At 37.8% G+C, this 17,532-nt stretch overlaps 1 protein-coding gene across 1 annotated transcript; it reads right to left on the bottom strand.

Annotated features, from left to right (window-relative positions):
• Positions 1-2,042: 2,042 nt before the first annotated feature.
• LOC150090169 (52 kDa repressor of the inhibitor of the protein kinase-like) lies at positions 2,043-2,732 on the bottom strand. The gene has a single exon (XM_090390188.1). It carries the CDS (start codon positions 2,730-2,732, stop codon positions 2,043-2,045), a length of 690 nt encoding a protein of 229 aa, XP_090246314.1.
• Positions 2,733-17,532: the final 14,800 nt, after the last annotated feature.

Here is a 17,532-nt window from a genome sequence, read left to right as displayed (position 1 = left end):
AGTCATTCAGAAAGAGTGTTTTGTGGTAAACATGGAGCATTACATGAAATAAGGAAATGAGTTCGAAAAAGAAGTGCTGTTATAACTCTGTATAAAAAAAAGTTATTCCGTGAGAAGTATTGGAAAAAAAAACTAGGTGTTTCATTTAAAGGAGTAAACTACCATTTGACTTATTTTTTTTTTCTGACCAGTAAAGCAAAAGCTTGTGGCTTCCTTGCACTATACTTGTATATATGGAGAGCACTATTACTAATTCAAGGAGACTGACAGTTTAAACGACAAACCACGATCAAGACGACCGCGCGTAACAACGGAATTACAAGAGAAGACCATAAGTTCATAACGCTGATTTCTAAACGCAGTGGACGACTTACTGCATCTGAAATCAGAGCTGAGTTCAACTGGAGCAGAGAAACTCCGGTGTCTGCATCCACTGTAAAACTTCGTCTTAAGCAAGCAGGACTTCATAGTCGTGCAGTGTTCCGAAAACCTTGTTAAAACCGGAAAATCTAAAGAAACAGTTGGCTTAGGCTAAGAGCTATCAACATTGGACAGTTGAAGAGTGGAAAAATGGACTGTGGACGGATGAATCTAAATTTGGAATTTTTATATCCAAGTGCAGAGAGTCTGCGCAGTAGCACAGTGGCATCGTCAGGCGTAGATAGCATGGTTTTTTTTCTCTCAAAAGCTCAGGTTTTCCGTCCAGCCAAATAGGCAAATCGACCAGAGAATACACGAAATTCACGAACATAAACTTGCGGCATTTGAATTGATATTCCGCGGGGTGGCCTTAGTATGGCCCATATACATATGTTATACAGTTGAACAAATCGACAGTTAAAAGTTACAGTCTTGAGTCTTAGAGAAATTTCTTGCGTCTTGGTTTTTCATTGTCGCGAAATGATCTATCACTGTAGTCAACCTTGCTTGCTAATTCCTTTTCAATGGAATGGATCGCTAGTCCTGAGAGTCTGTCTTCTGTCATAGTAGAGCTTAATCAGTTTTAGACAGCTAAAAGATCTTTCTGCAGGAGCGGTGCTTACAGGTATGGAGTAAAATATTTGATATAGTGTGGTTACATTTGGATGACTTGAGAGCAAATCACTGATAGTCATAAATTTTAACATCATAGGGCCGCCGTAGCCTAGTGGATAGGCGCGCTGGTGCATAAGTACATGTGCCTTGAGTGACCGGTGTTCAAGCCCGTGACTGCTGAATATGGTGCTGTTTCTTCTATTCTGTCTATCTTGTGAACTCCTCTGACCGTTTGGTCGTCCCGGAGTATTAACAGAAAATTTATTGTTGTGATGGTAAGTTCTCCAAAATTTGTTTCACTACTCATCATCTCTTTCATCAGGGTTCTAAAGGAAAAGTATTCCTGAATAATTTCACTTTGGTCATCAAGGACATTGGCATATTCCTTTGCTAGAAATTCTAACCTGCTGACATTACCCTCATCATCAAAATGCTTGGGATCCAGTACACTAAAGTTTGAAGCCACATCAAGGAAATTTTTGAACACTCTCCTGTGTACTGCTGATTATCGTATCCAAAGACATCAAGTAAAATTCTACTATAAAAAGTTTTCTACTATCAGATATTCTGTTTTCATCTGCAATTTCATAATGGAATCTCTTTCTCTTTCGTCGTCTTTGGAATTTGTATGTGGAAGCCACTCACACTTTCAAATGAGTTCACTGGCTTCCTGCTCAATTTCCTTAAAATGACTTTCGTCATTATTTCGCATGGCTTTTAAATCATTGTCAAATGTAAAACACCTTAATTAGGTGAGAGGCTGTCAGGATGTGTATGTTTGCTTTCTGCAAATAGTTGGATAAAGTAAGCTCTTTGTTTAAGAGTTCTTTCCATACCATAAGAAAAATCGCAAATTCGTATGCTTTAATTGTTGTAAGAATGCCCTTTGCCTCACAAAGCTGCTTTGGGGTACTGTTAATATCCCCATCTAATATTAGTTGCAGGGCAACAACAACAATAGCTGGTCAGCTTTGCATAACTGCCTCTGCCGCAGATTTCTTGGATGCCTATCTAGTATCAAATAGTTTCTTTAACGTTAATGCAAAAGACTCTAACTGGCTACGTTGCTCCTCCCGAAGCACAGATCGACGAGGCAAACTTCCAGAAAAATAAGTGTACAAGCTTTCTAGAGTTCCAAAGTACAATCGACTGTGAACATTGCAATTTACTGAGTCACCTAAGATGAGATTTAAATTATGAGCGCAGTAATGCGTATAAAGTGCATGAGGGGCAATTTCTTTTACTCTTATTTGAAGACCTAATATTTGACCAGCAATAGTGCTGGCTTCATCATACGCCTGGCCATAACACATTGTGATTGATAGCCCTAGCTGATTTAAAGCAGCAAGAAGAACATTAAATGAATCTTGAGCACTTGCCCCAGGCAGTTCAAGAAATCGAACAAAGCGCTCCACAATATCACCTGTTTCTGTCACATATCGAAATGATAAGGAAAAGTGATCAGTCCAGCTTACATGAATGGTTGAGTCAACTATAACATAGTAGTATTTGGCAACTTGGAATTCATTCACTATCAGTTTTGTGAGCTCAGTTGCCAGAGCGAGTATCAAATCATTTTGAATATTTGGGCTCAAATATGATATGTTGCGTATCAAATCATTTTGAATACCTGGGCTCAAATATATTGCGTTTCGTTCACTTTGTAACATATACTGACACATATATACCCATGCCATGTTTAGCTAGTAGCTTGATGAGCTGTAAGAAATTCCCTTCGTTTGCACTTGGGCAACCTAAGCCTCTGTATTCTAATAATAATAATAATAATAATATTCGCGATGACCCCGAAATTCTAAGCCTTGTTTTGCCAAAAACAGAACTGCATCAATGATACTTGTTCAAATCAGTCTATTCTTTTTTATTTCTTTCTTCTTTGCTGTCACGGAATAAGCGAAATTTTGTTAGAAAGAAATCGTTTTCTGCTTTTCTCTGTGTATCACTTCGTTCATGTTTTTCAATTTTGCGTACATCCTTGGAAAAATTTTTACAACCAACTTTTGGGTTACCCCAAGGATCCAACTTATTTGAGGAGTTTGTAAACAACCAGCAATAAAAGCAAAACAGCATTGGCTCTTGATGAATAGATAAGCCACTGCCTGGCACTTTCACGACCACTTTTCTCATGCTTTTTTTGATACCACCGCGGTACGAAATGGCGACCAGCTGCATCCTTTGGAAAATTTTGAAAATTGTCCTTGAGACCTGGCTGGCAAGGACCTGCATTTAAAATACTCGCACAAGAGATGGTGTGATTGGTTTATCAAAAAACAATTGAGGGTCTGTCGGATAATCTACTTCAATATTAATAAGTTCAGAAAAGACTGAAGTTTTTGCTTGATGCTCAGCATGAGAAATATCAATGTCGGCTATTGATAGCGGTAGATATGTTTAATTTTTTCATCACTTCTTACGAGTATAATCCTGAGTGTCGACACTGTTACTGTCATTTTTACCAATAGAATCTGTTGAAATACTTTCATCAATGCGATTGGCGTCATCTGCAATTTGTATATCTTTCTCCTCTTCATGCCTATTGATATCTTCTTCCGTGACTTTAATAGGACGAAAGAAGGTGTCTAAGCGCTGACATTTAGCCGCTTATTTTTCAATTTTTTCCTGTTCATTTAACTATATTCTGTCCCATCCAGATAGCTTTTTTTTTATTGCTCATCTTGTAAATTCTTGTTTAAAATTTTATCCCATAAAAATTAAAATTTCGATAGCTTAAAAACGTTTTGGACAGTCTCATACAAGATGCAATTGCAACGGCTCACGGCAACTAATTTTTTTTTTATAACATTCATGCTCAAGTTTGTTTCGAAAAATTTTTTTGAGGATAAATGGACCTGTTGTACTGAAATCCATAGGATGATAAATGATTAGGTGTTTAGCCAGTAAAATAATATCTTTAATACAAATAGATACTGAATATCTTTAATTACAAATAGATACTGTAGCTTTCGAGACAAATCGTGTCTCTTCTTCAACAGAAAATGGAACTTTAGAGATAAAATTATTCTAACGGACACAGTTGTGCGTGCAGTGAGGCGTGCGAGGGCACGAGGTCATTCAATCATTAAACTGGTGTTTATTGTTGCTGCATGGACGTGCGTAGTAAAACGGTTGGCTCTAAGATAGGGTGTAGTCTCATGCCTTTGCAGCGGTTCATGGCTCTCGAATTACACAATATATTGAGTGAATCTAACCACAGGCGGTGGCGAAAGTGTCGGGAGTGGTCAATTATTTCATAGTCCCGCTTGGGATTGAGGTCGTGGTGGGTGGACCAGAAGTGTTCCGCGATTGCGGACTGGTCGGTCTCAGCAAAGTGAATCGCTCTGTCGTGTTCTGCAAGGCGGTCTTGAAGACGTTTCGAAGTCTCTCCTATGTAGCAGCTGTCACAGTCTTTGCAGGCTATGCGGTATATTTCTTTCCCATCTTTCTTTTCCCCTCCCTCGGCGGTAGGGGAGGAGGCAGGAGGCTGTCCCTCCTGCCTCCTCCCCTACTCGCCAACCCAGATTTCCTCCTGGTGGGGCATGGGTATGCCCCACTGACTTATAATGGGGTCGTCTTCTCTATTGACCCCATTTCTTCTGTCTTGCTTCTCCCAGTCTTCAGTCTCCTCTCCCTCTCTATCTGCTCGCCAGCGTATACCCCACAGGTCGAAATTTAATAGTTCCAAATTAAGTTCGCTCACATTTCGGTCTTTCAATCTAGCGATCAACCCACGCAAACGTAATTTTTTTTAAGGTCCTAGCCACTGAAATCTCAGGAAACTAGGTGGCAGGACCTGCCAGAGTAAACTACAACTACTGGATACCTGGTCTGCCACCACGGGGTGAAGTGTGGGCAACGTCGGGCCTCAGCAGGGGTCTGGCGGCTAAATGGTCAGAAGAACATCGATACACGACATCACACACCTCAAGATCCATATACTTTTAAATCTCTGGCCTTTACAGTGAACTGTATCACACCACAATGTAAACTACGCGGAGATGGGGGAAACCCCTGGTGCCGTTTTACCCTAAACACACTTTTCACTATGCGGTATATTACACTGCTGCATAAGAGAGGGATGACCGGAGTCTTTACATTGGAAACTAGAGAACGCAAGTTTCTACCAGGCAACTGCATTGCGGTATTCTCTGAGGATTTTTGAGATCCGGCCCGACATGCCTGGATAGTATGAAATGTAGGTGGTAGGTACATTGTCCTGAGTTGATGGTGGTCTCAGGTGGACTGTGAGCTCCTGTGCTTGCAATAAGCACTTGTCTAATATGTGTGTTGGGTAGCCACAATTGATCAAGTCTGTCCTCACTCTAGAAATCTCGTTGTGCCTAGCTTCATCTGTGCTGGAATGGCTCCAAGCCCTGGAGAATAGAGTGCGGGCAGTGCTGTTGAGATGACTAGGAGCATGGCCGGATCTGTAGTTTGTGAACTGTCCGCACCACATAGGCTTACGATATACTGAGGTTTCTTGATGTGGGCCCACGCATTTTACTAGGACGTCCAGTAATGGGAAAGATCCGTCTATTTCTAACTCTAGAGTGATCTGGATGAACACAGACAGGGAACTGAGATATTCTAGCAATGTTGTTTCAGAGCCACGTGGGATGACGGTGAAGATGTCATCAATGTATCTGCACCATGTTGTAATGGGTACTGGTGGGTTCAGGAATATCTATTCTTCCAATTCTTCCATGGCGATGTTGGCCACTACGGAACTAACAGGGGGCGCCCTTGGCAGTGCCATGTACCTGCTGGTATATGGAATCCTCAAAGGTAAAGATGCTGCTTGACAACCACAGGTTGAGGGCGGTACACATGTCCGTAGTAGACAGTGATGTTCTGTTTGGAAGGTTTGAGTCATTCTCAAGGAGCCTCTTGGTGCAGTGTACGGCCTGTTGGACAGGGATTGATGTAAATAGCGACACTACATCAAATGATGCCATAACAGCGTTGTCAGAAATTGAGAGCTCTTTAATAAGGCGAATGAATTCGCCGCTGTTAGTGATAGTGTGGGTAGTATTTCCTACAAGAGGTGTGAGGAGTCGTGCAATATTTTTAGACATTTCATATGTAGGTGCATTGCAGCAGGACACTATGGGCCGGAGAGGAACACCTGGGATATAGATTTTTGGTACCCATAAAACTGTGGTAGTTGGCAGCCTGTGGCATGAAGAAGCCGCCGAGTCGGAGCAGAAATTTTCTTTGCTTTAAACCATGCATAGGCAAGTTTATTAACGCATGACTCCAGACGTCCTAAGACTTTGATGGGCGGATCTGTCACAGGTTCATATACGCTGGGGTCTTGTAGGAGGACCAGGGCTTTCTCTCGGTAGGCTGATCGGTCTAATACGACAGTGCGACGTCCCTTGCCAGCGCAAAGCACGACGATGGTACTGTCCTTTCTTATAGAGGAAAGAGCGCCGTGTTGACGGTGATTAAGGTTTGAGCAGGTGGGCCGTGTGCTTCGGAGGATGGAGGCAGTTTTGAAACGGATTTCATTAGCAGTTCTTCAGGGAGGTTGGTAATGCTTGCTTCTACTCCCATAACAACTAACCATCGAACAGCTCAACGTCTTGACCGCCTGTATGAAGTTCGCCGTCGTGCCGTCGAAGCCACCGATGACACAACTCGCTGTGGGAGTAGAAGCAAGCATTACCAACGATTTGTCTCGAAAGCTACAGTATCTATTTGTAATTAAAGATATTCAGTATCTATGTGTATTAAAGATATTATTTTACTGGCTAAACACCTAATGATTTATAATTTTTTTTTACTAATTTTCGAAGTTAAATCAGCGCCATCTATTGGAATGTTTTTAAACAAAAGTTTAAATCAAATTTTTTGTGACATTTCGAAGAGTATATAAATACAGTGTTTATAAATACAGGCATGTAGACATGTATATTTTCTTGTGTAGGACGGCACCTGAACGTCATTCCATCTCCACTTTGGTACACTGTTATGGATACAGAATTCTGTAAAAGGCCAGAAGTGTGTGTAGTGTTATGCTTTTACCGTAATTATTTTTAATTTAGCATTAGCATTAGCATTAGTAGAGGCATTTGATGCAAGAAAGCAAGCTTATGCAGCATCAGCCAAAAAAAAAAAATAAATAAATAAAAATAACCACTTCCACTTCACCCCTCTGTTCGTTCGAAATACCTGTCCAGCTGAGCCTTAAACTTATTTAGGCTATCAACTTCCACGACAAGGGATGGAAGTCTGTTCCACCCACCAACCACCCGCTGGCTAAAGGCAAACTTCCGCACATCTATCCTACATCTGTCTTTCCTCAATTTGAATTTATGCCCTCTCAGGTGATTTTTCTGAGCTAGAGGAAGAATCCCATCAGCATTGAGCATGCTCAAACCATTCAAGGCTTTGTACACCTCTATCAGATCACCCCGCTGGTGCCTAGTTTCCAGACACTGTAATTTGCAAAACTTAAGCCTTTCTTCGTAAGAGAACCCCTTTGTCCCATTCACCAATCTAGTTGCCCTTCTCTGTACTCGTTCCAGCAGCTCTACATCCTTCCTGAAATGAGGCCTCCAGGCCTGTATACAGTAATCTAGGTGTGGCCTGACCATTGCCTTATACAAGGGAATAATCACCTCCTTATCCCTGCTAGAAAAATTCCTATATATCATTGACAATACGCCATGAGCTACTCTTGCAGCTCGTCTGCACTGCTCAGAGAACTTCATATCTTCCTGCACCACCACCCCCAGGTCCCTTTCATTCTCTACCACTGTCAGTGTAGTACCACAGAGTTGATACGTTGCTCTGGGGTTGCTGTTTCCCATATGTAGTACTTTACATTTGTCAATGTTAAACTTCATTTGCCACCTCGAAGCCCATCTGCTCAACCTTTCCAAATCCTGTTGCAGCAGCATAGTGTCAGTAGTGTCCTTGACAACCCTGCCAACCTTCGTATCGTCTGCAAACTTGGACATTAAGCCTGATATACCATCATCAATATCATTTATAAATACAGAAAACAATAAAGGCCCCAATACTGAACCCTGAGGGACTCCACTAATAACATTAGTCCACGATGAGCAGTGTCCATTGATTACCACTCTCTGTCTTCTCCCCCTCAATCACCCCTTTATCCATAGCAGCAATTTGCCTCCAATGCCACACTGCTCCAATTTGTGCAGCAGTCTTCCATGTGCAACAGTATCAAAAGCCTTTCTAAGATCCAAGTATATAATATCAAAGTTATTCCCTGCATCCAGTTCTTTTGTGACTGCATCATAGTATCCAATCAAATTGGTCAGGCAAGACTTCCCCTTAACAAAACCATGCTGTGTCCTAGCTATAACTGAAGTCTTGTCTAGATGATCCTGCAGTGCTTCTTTCACCAGTGCCTCCATTAATTTTCCGGGAACAGAAGTTAAACTCACAGGTCTATAATTACTTGTGTCAGCCTTTGATCCCCCTTTGTGAATTGGGGTCACATTTGCACATCTCCAGTCAATGGGTACCTCCCCTGAGTCCAAGGAAGCTCTCATAATTATGGCTAAGGGTTTGCTTACCTCCTTTGCTGCCTCCTTTAATATAACTGGATAGATCCCATCCACCCCAGGTGCCTTTCTTGTGTTTATCTTCAACAATTTCTCCTCCACTTTGCTCTCAGTTATTACAAGATTCTCTAGCTTACTGCTAGAGTTGAATACACCTCTGGCATTCCCCTCGCTGAATAACTCCTCATGTGTGAATGTCGATGCAAAATATTCATTTAGTTTGTTAGCTACCCGAGCAGGGTCATCAACAGTTGACCCATCGATCTCAAGTGGACCAATCTGATTCATCCCCTTCCTTCTAGAGTTTACATAAGTAAAGAACTCTTTGCTGTTTTTCTTCGCATCCCTTGCCAAGGATCTCTCGTAATCTGCCTTCGCCTGCCTAACCTCCTTTGTAACTTGGTTACAGATCAACTTGTATCTATCATAGGCGTCCGTGTCACGTGTTAATTTGTATGTATCCCATGCATTTTTCTTCTCTGCCATATGCCTCATTAGTTCATCTGACAACCATTTAGGCCTAAACCTTGAACAATATTTCTTAGTTGGTATGTAAAGCCTAGTAGCTTCCAAGATAAGTTCTTTGAATGCTTCCCATTTTGAATTTGCTGTTGGTAACATCATCAGTTGGTCCCACTGTATAGAATTTAGATACTGTCTCAGTCCATTGTAGTCGCCTTTACGAAAGCAATACCCCTTCCCTTTACCCCTAATGGTAGTTACCTCTTTGAGTAACTCCCACTTCAGCACACTGTGATCACTGCCACCAAGTGGTTCATTTATCTGCAGATTCTTAATGCATGAAGAATCACTACTGATAATCAAATCAAGAGTATTACTCCCTCTAGTTGCCTCCCGAACATGCTGATGTAGAAAACAATCATCCAATAAATCCACAAAAGCCTTGCTACTGTGTGAGTGACGAGCCCCCAAATTCCAGTCAATATCTGGGAAATTAAAATCCCCCATTATAAGACTCTCTGATTTACTGGCCCACTCTATTTCTCCGAACAGTTTCTTATTATACTCATCAGAGTCATTAGGCCTGTAGCACACTCCTACTCTCAATTTTGATCTCCCAATGCTTATGTCACACCAAACTGACTCGACACTGCACTGTCCAGCGATGTCGACTGGCTTCACTTCCTTGGATTTTATGTGTTTTTTAACTAATAGCATAACCCCTCCTCCCTTCCTATCCTGTCTATCCTTTCTGTAGACATTGTACTCCCCAAATTCCAGTTCTGCATTTCTTATATCTGTGTGACACCACGTCTCTGAAATCCCCACAATATCTGCCTTTGATGTTTTGAGCAATACCTCAAATTCATCAAATTTATTTACTAAACTCCTAGCATTGGTGTACACACAAGTATACATGCACCTGTTCTTTTTCTTAGCTACCCTAACACAACCCATGTGTTTACTTGTACCCCAATGATTCCCAGCAGTCTCTGAAATATCCTGCATCTTATTTTCCAGGCTGCGGCTCATTCCAATAGAAGCAGTGCAAGAATCACTTTCACCTCTGCCAGTGGCTACTGTTAATCTATTAGTCCTCGTATCCCCCCCAATCTAGCAGTTTTCCGACCCACCTAACATTGCCTCGATAGCATCAGCAAACATTCTTGCACCCTTTCTATTTAAGTGTATCCCATCCCTGTAGAAGCAGTCTCTCCTGTTAACAAGTACAGACCAGGCTGAAAAAAATTCTACCCCTTGAGCCCTGCACAATCTTTCCAGGGCCGAATTGATTGACAGGGCTCTCATCATATACTCCCTCCTATCGTGTCTGGGCAGAATTGCAGACACTTTCAATTTCAACCCTAATTCACGGCTTTTTTGAATTTGTATTGGTTTCTTGATCTTTTCGTGTAATTTTTATAGTGAGTACTAAATACTTGAGTTTTTAGATCTATACTTATTTCTTTATAATTGCATGTAACAGTACTATAGTATATAAAAGTAATTATATGTATCATATAAAGAAATAAATATAGATCTAAAACTCAAGAATTTAGTACTCATTATAAAAATTATTTTTAATATTTTGGATTTAATAAATATTTATTTCGCTCTTAATAGTATAACACACGTAACGATGCCAAGAAAGTTTGAATCCGGGGATAATAAAAGAAAACGACTCAGAGAAAAGGCAAAACAGCTAAATAGTCAAAAGGGGCAATTTTGTCTTTCTTACGTCCTTCTGAAAATGAAGAAAATGAAGAATTTCATAGAACTGAAGATGTACCTCAAATTACTCGAAATGAAAGTGAAACATTGTTATCAGTATCAGGAGATGAAAATGAAGAACATCAAAATAATGTGCACAATATAGAAAGCAAGTTATCTCTTATCCTACTGATATAGCTGTGTGGCCAATTAGTATTGATGAAAAATTTATCGAGCATATTTTAATAAATACGACTCAGAATGTAAAATCGGAAATTAAAAAAAAAATACACAAAACGCAATGGAATATATATCAGAAATGTAAATGAATCACATTTTTACTGTAAAAAGACGAATGGTACAAAGGAGAAACGAAAGTGGCTAATTTTTTCAGAAACTAGAAAATCAATTTACTGCTTTGTTTGCAAATTGTTTTTTAAGTCAAATAATAACTCAAATAATAACTTAGGAACTTAATAAATAATAACTTAATGAATTATAATGACCAGAGAAATATAATGCAAACCTTATGTGATCACGAGAGTTCTACTGAGCACATACGAGAGATGTGCACATATCGCAAAAGAAAGTGAAGTTCTTCAAATAGTCGTATTGATTCTGAATTGATGAAACAAATACAACCTGAAGAAAATTATTGGAGAGAGGTTTTAAAAATAATAATAACTACAGTTAAGTTACTGAGTAAATTGGGACTATTTTTTAGAGGCAATACAAATGATATTTTTTCTGATTTTGCGGAAATTATTTATCGTGTCTACATTATTTATGTGAATTTGATGATTTTTTAATACATCACATTAAAATGTAATGTGATGTTTTGATCTGCCAACTGTGGTTCTGGCAGATCAAATTATCTTACCACACTTGTGATGAATTCATAGAGTTAATAGCTAATAAAACAAGAGAAATATTAATATCAGAAATTAAAGAAGCTGCTTATTTTGCAATAATATTCGACTCAACACCAGAAATTTCCCATATTGACCAAATAGCTATTATAATTAGATACGTTACAGCAAATTCTGACATTAGAGAAATATTTATTGGGTTCATCAGTATTACACAACATAATTCATTATATTTAGAAGAGGTAGTATTAAAAAAATTAGAAGAATTATCTTTGGATATAAAAATGTTCAGAGGGCAAAGCTATGATAACGCTGCCAATATGAAAGATATCTATACAGGTTTACAAGCTAGGCTGAAAAAACACAGTCCCTCTGCCCATTACATACCATTCTCTAGTCATTCCTTAAATTTAATTGGCAATTATGCCGCGGAATCTTGTCCGAAAGCAGTGCAATATTTTTGTTTTGTTCAAAATGTATATAATTACTTTTCATCTTCAACAAGAAGATGGGACATACTCCTTAAAAATTTACAAAAAAAATCTTTAACAGTTAAAAGACTAAGTGAAGCGAGGTGGTCTTCAAGAGCTGACGCTATATTGGCATTGAAACGTGGATATAAACAAATTAAGGAGGCATTACTTAAACTATCAATTTCTCTTTATGAAAAACCTATTTCTAAGTTAGAGAGCTCATCACTGGCTGAAAATTTTTACAATTTAGAAACAGCTATTTTAACAATTATATGGGACCAAATTTTACAATGAATAAATGTGACTAATAAATCTCTACAAGATCCCGATATGGATTTGCTATTAGCTAATAATTTATTACAGTCTTTAGTTGTTTTTATTTTAGATATAAGAAATAGTTTTTCTGCTTTAAATGAAGAAGCGAATTTTTTAACAGATGAGACACAATTTAAAGATGGGAAGAAAAGAATCAAAAAACTAAAAAAAAATGTGTGATGAAGTTTCACAATCCGAAAAGAAAATTTCATCGTTAATACTTTTAATGTAATTTGCGATAAGCTAATTTTGGAAATTAACGAAAGGACGAAAAGCTATTTAGACATATTAGATATGTTTGACATATTTTTAAAGAAAGATATAGATCAAGACAAGTACATGACTAGTATTAACAAAATTTAATGAAACAGGCCTACGCGCTCTGGATTCATTAAGAAATTTATTATAGTTGCACACAGAGCGTACAAATAAAGAAGAAATATATAAGCTTTCGGCTATATATTTTGGCTATATATAGAAATATATAGCCGAAAGCTTATATATTTCTTCTTTATTTGTACGCTCTGTGTGCAACTATAATAAATTTATTAACAAAATTTTACAAACTTATAGGACTGATATTGATTCGTTTTTATTGACGAAGTTAAGCAATTTTTAATAATGATGAAAGAATATTTTTCAATTAAAAATATGTACCAATTTATAAACGACAGGTTAAGGTCCCTAACGTAGAAACTATTTAAAAATATATTTTTGACTATGCATATTTTAAACACAAGTACTGAACGCTTATTTTCAGTGTTGAAAGGAATTAAAAATTATTTAAGAAGCAACTTTCACCAAAATAAAACAAGTGACCTATCGTTATTATTCATTGAATCAGATGCAATGGACTCAATTACTTATGATGATGATATAGATATATTTGCTAAGACCAAAGCCAGAAAAAAAAAAAAAAAAAAAAACTGTTAGTTACATTTTTTAAAATTTAATACATATATAATGTATGTATAATATGTATGTATAATACTTTATTTTTAATACATATATACTAATGCTGCGTTATTTTTATTTTATTAAAATGAGTTTTTATAGAAATGTCGATTTTTATTTTTAATCAATTAAAAAAATATTTATGAATTTGATTAACTGAAATAAACGTTTGAAGCAATTTTTTTTTTTTACTTTGTACTGACTTGACCTGACCTTTTGGGGCCTCATAATTGTGTTGCGTCTAGGGCCTCCAAAAGTGTAAATGCGGCCCTATTAAGAGTAACCCTTCCTGTTTGTAACTAAACTCGTTGCTCTTTTCTGCATCAGTTCCAAGAGATCCACATCATTCTTAAAATGAAGTTTCAAGGCCTGTATGTACTCGAGATGTAGCCTAACCATTGCTTTGTACAATGGGATGACAACCTCCTTTGTCACTACTAGCAAAATTTCACTTGGAAGCTATCGATTTTAAGAAGTCCTAAATATTCTCAAATTTCAAGTTCTATGGATTCTATGTTTTGGATCCAATTTACCGCTATTGAACTGTTATTAAATTAGGTCCTCCAAAAGAAGAATTCAGAAGGGTATCATATGTGATATGTGAAAATGGATGTTAAGAGGGAAAGGAGAAGATAGATCAGTGCCTAGGCCTGGGCATTGTGTAGGAAGCTGGTCAGTGTCGTAAGTTATAGAAAAGAGGCATCCGAGGGGAAAAGGCGGCCTGAGTCGCGTTTGGCTGTCAATATCCTTGGAAGATTTGCATAATCTTTGCTTTTCAGTTGGTTCCACAGCAAATAAAGCAGTGTCAAATCAGGAGGACTTTTCTAGGAAATAAATATCACCGAAGTGGGAGAAACGTTCTGGGGGAAATGTTGCACATACCATTCATGTGTTATAATGAAAAACTATAAAACTAACTACAAGAATAGGTTTAAAAATGTGTAACGGCTAATACCAGAGACATCATAAACATGCAGAATAAGTCACAGCGATGGGCTTTTGGTGCTACAAAGATTTTAATTGGCTCATTGCATGTGACAGTCAGAGTCAACCAGAATAATAGCATCAATGTCAAAAAACTTCATATCGGACTGTAAAATTACTCTTAGGTGGCTTTTGTACCACTCAGTTGGTGTATTATTCTGCGATTACGGAACTGGGATTGGATTACAGCACTGAAACTCCACTAATAATAGTAGTCCATGAAGAGCAGCGGCCATTAATAACGTTTCTCTGTTTCTTACCATTCAACCATCCTTTATCCAAAGCAGTAACTTTCCCCTAATTCCACACTGTTTCAATTTGTAGCAGCCAGTTCCAAGTACAACGTGGACGCTGATAACGAATGGTCGACTCCGTACTTGATATTTAGCTTTGATGTCCACAAGAATTTTGAAACGTTCTCAAACTGACCGCTAATAGTTATTGGAATGTTTTCTGTCAAGTTTTATTTCTTGTAATTGTTTCGATATGCAAGAGCTTTTTTTGCTTTTAAAATTTACGTGGAATCCAGTGTTATTTAATCTTTTATTAGGATTAGTTAATTCCACTTATATTTCCAAAGAAATGAAGAATTACTTATATATTTTTAGGAGTTTATTAGAAATACAAAAAATTGAAAAAAAAAAATTGAAATGTGAAAATTATACGATACGATCACTTATTAGTTCTAGCCTTTGCAATATCATGATTAATAACGTGCCTTGAGGGCATAAATTCAAATTGAGGAAGGACGGATGTTGGATAGATGTGCGGAAATTTGCCTTTGGCCAGAGGGTGGTTGGTTGGTGGAACCGACTTCCATCACTTGTTGTTGAAGTTGATAGCCTAAACAAATTTAAGGCTGAACTGGACAGGTATTTCGAACGAACGGAGGGGTGAAATGGGAGTGGTGTGTGTGTTTTTTTTTTTTTTGGCTGATGCTGAATAAGCTTGCTTTCTTGCATCATAAGCCTCTACTAATGCTAATGCTAATGCTAATGCTAAATTGTAACTGACAATTTCCATCTTAACATTTGTAACTGTTTTTTTGTAAATTAACCAAAGGAATGCTTCGAGTTTAGTTTTAAAAGTAAACGTAAGCAGTTGCAATTAAAAAAAAAATAAATAAAAGCTGCTGCATTAGGCCAGCCGAGAACCAACTCATCTGCATGTGTAATGTGTTCATAAATACGTTTGTTGTCTGGACGATTTTTCTGTTTTGTTGGACGAAAAACTGGAGTTTCTGGATAGAGGGCGGGGAGAGACCTTGCTATATACGCCTGACACCGACTAATTCAGCCACGTAGTGAATAAAAGCCCAGAAAAGTTCATCGCTTCATTGACGGGATTCGAACCCCGATCTTTTTACCCGCTGTGGGGAGAACGGTGATTATAACCACTGTGCTACTCGCCCAGACAATTGGATGTATTAGCTGCCTTTAGCCTAATTTGAACACTGGAATGGATTGAAGTATGCCAGTTTTGCTTACTAACATATGTGTTACAAAATAAATTTATATGATATAAGAAAATGTACTTAGACTGAGGACAATTAATAACGACATCTAAGAAGTGTTCACGAATTTTTTATCATTAGGTCTTAATTGACAACCATGTATGGGTGATATAGATTTTAAATCTAACTGTAGAACCCTTTGCACTCTTTGTTCTGTCATCCTTAACGCTGTTATCCGTTTGTGAATAGAGGATATCATCCCCAGAATTGCTTACCGTGTAGGATGGATCAAGTTTCACGTCAGTGGACTTGTCAGTAATTCGAAATTTGCTTACCATACTAAACTGAGAATTGCGTTTTTGTTGATTATATATATATATATATATATAATAATCAACATTATTATTATTAATATTATTATTAGCCATATGGTACAAGGAAACCTGAGGCTTATGCTGCACCAGTCAAAAAAAAAAAAAAAAAGAATGTGAATTACCCTGAGAGAGAGAGAGAGAGAGAGAGAGAGAGAGAGAGAGAGAGAGAGAGAGAGAGAGAGAGAGAGAGAGAGAGCAATCACTAAGAAAAAAGAATGGTAATACCCAGCTCAGGACCCTGTGTATCCCAAGCCCATACTCACCAAATGTGAGCCCCTGGGGTTTATGAAAATGTTTGATAAATCCGTTGCATTTTTGCACTAATCTTGAAGTATAACCACTCAATGTCTAAAGCAGAGAATCTCCAATTAATTTTCTTCACAGTTCGTATTTGAAAAAGTATACCTCAACGCGGTTCGACTTCTTCTTTGGTATAAAGTTAATACAATATCAAGTAAATGTTATGATAAAATAATTTTTATTTTCTTTTATTACAGAATACAAAGGCGCATTCAGTATAATTATGATCGATTTTTTAACTATCTTAGGAAACTAATTAAGAAAACTTACAAAAGGAAATGTGCAATTTATATGCAAATTATTGACTTGGGATCAATCACTTGATATCATGAACTCGCTGTTCATGAAAAATAATTTGCTGTCCGGATGCCTGCTTGCCAATTGCTAACTTCTAGTCGTAAGAGTGCTACTTTGTTGATCGCCAGCTCACCATGCCTGTGATATGAAATTCCCATAATATGCAGATGCCATTGTCTGTCATTGCTCTGGCCTTGAACATATACAACTGCGAAAATCGTCAGTTTGTACTAGAACTCCCTGTATGCTAATTTGGAAGAACTATTAATTGTAACATCAATTCTATAAAGCTAGAATTTTTCATTAAGTGAAAATATTATTTAATAATTTTTTCTTGTGTCAAAAAAAAAAAAAAAATGCTTTCATATGTTGTATTCTTCCCAGGAAACTTCCATAGTTAGTAGACCACACTTATTGCCGACTTAAAGGAGGCAAATAAGTTTGGGCGAATTCTGGGCTTAGGACGCCAAGCGGCATGTTCAGTCTTTAAATCTGTGTGGGTTTTAGGAAAATATGAAACGAGCATGATTTGCAAATAAACAGATGTCAGTTTTTGTGATTACATATTTAAATTGTTGGTTAGGGAACAGAGGTGTTTGTTAGAGAATATTTGTGCGGAATTGATTAGTTCGAAATGCTGAGTAATGTCATGCTGGGAGAAGAGATTTCATAATGATAGTTGTCACTCAGATGTCTTCATAATAAATATTCATGTGCCATTTTTCGTACTAGAAATACGTTTTGAATTAGTAT

Source organism: Mastigoproctus giganteus, chromosome 2, assembly GCF_048544385.1.
Source record: "Mastigoproctus giganteus isolate SK-2022 chromosome 2, ASM4854438v1, whole genome shotgun sequence".
Taxonomy (NCBI): Eukaryota; Metazoa; Arthropoda; class Arachnida; order Uropygi; family Thelyphonidae; genus Mastigoproctus; species Mastigoproctus giganteus.
Note: the sequence above shows the minus strand (reverse complement) of the source record. Positions and strands in the feature narration are given on the sequence as shown.

Excerpts from the sequence above, each read along its gene's own strand:
- LOC150090169 (XM_090390188.1), bottom strand. The coding sequence starts at position 2,732 with ATGGCATGGGTATATATGTGTCAGTATATGTTACAAAGTGAACGAAAC.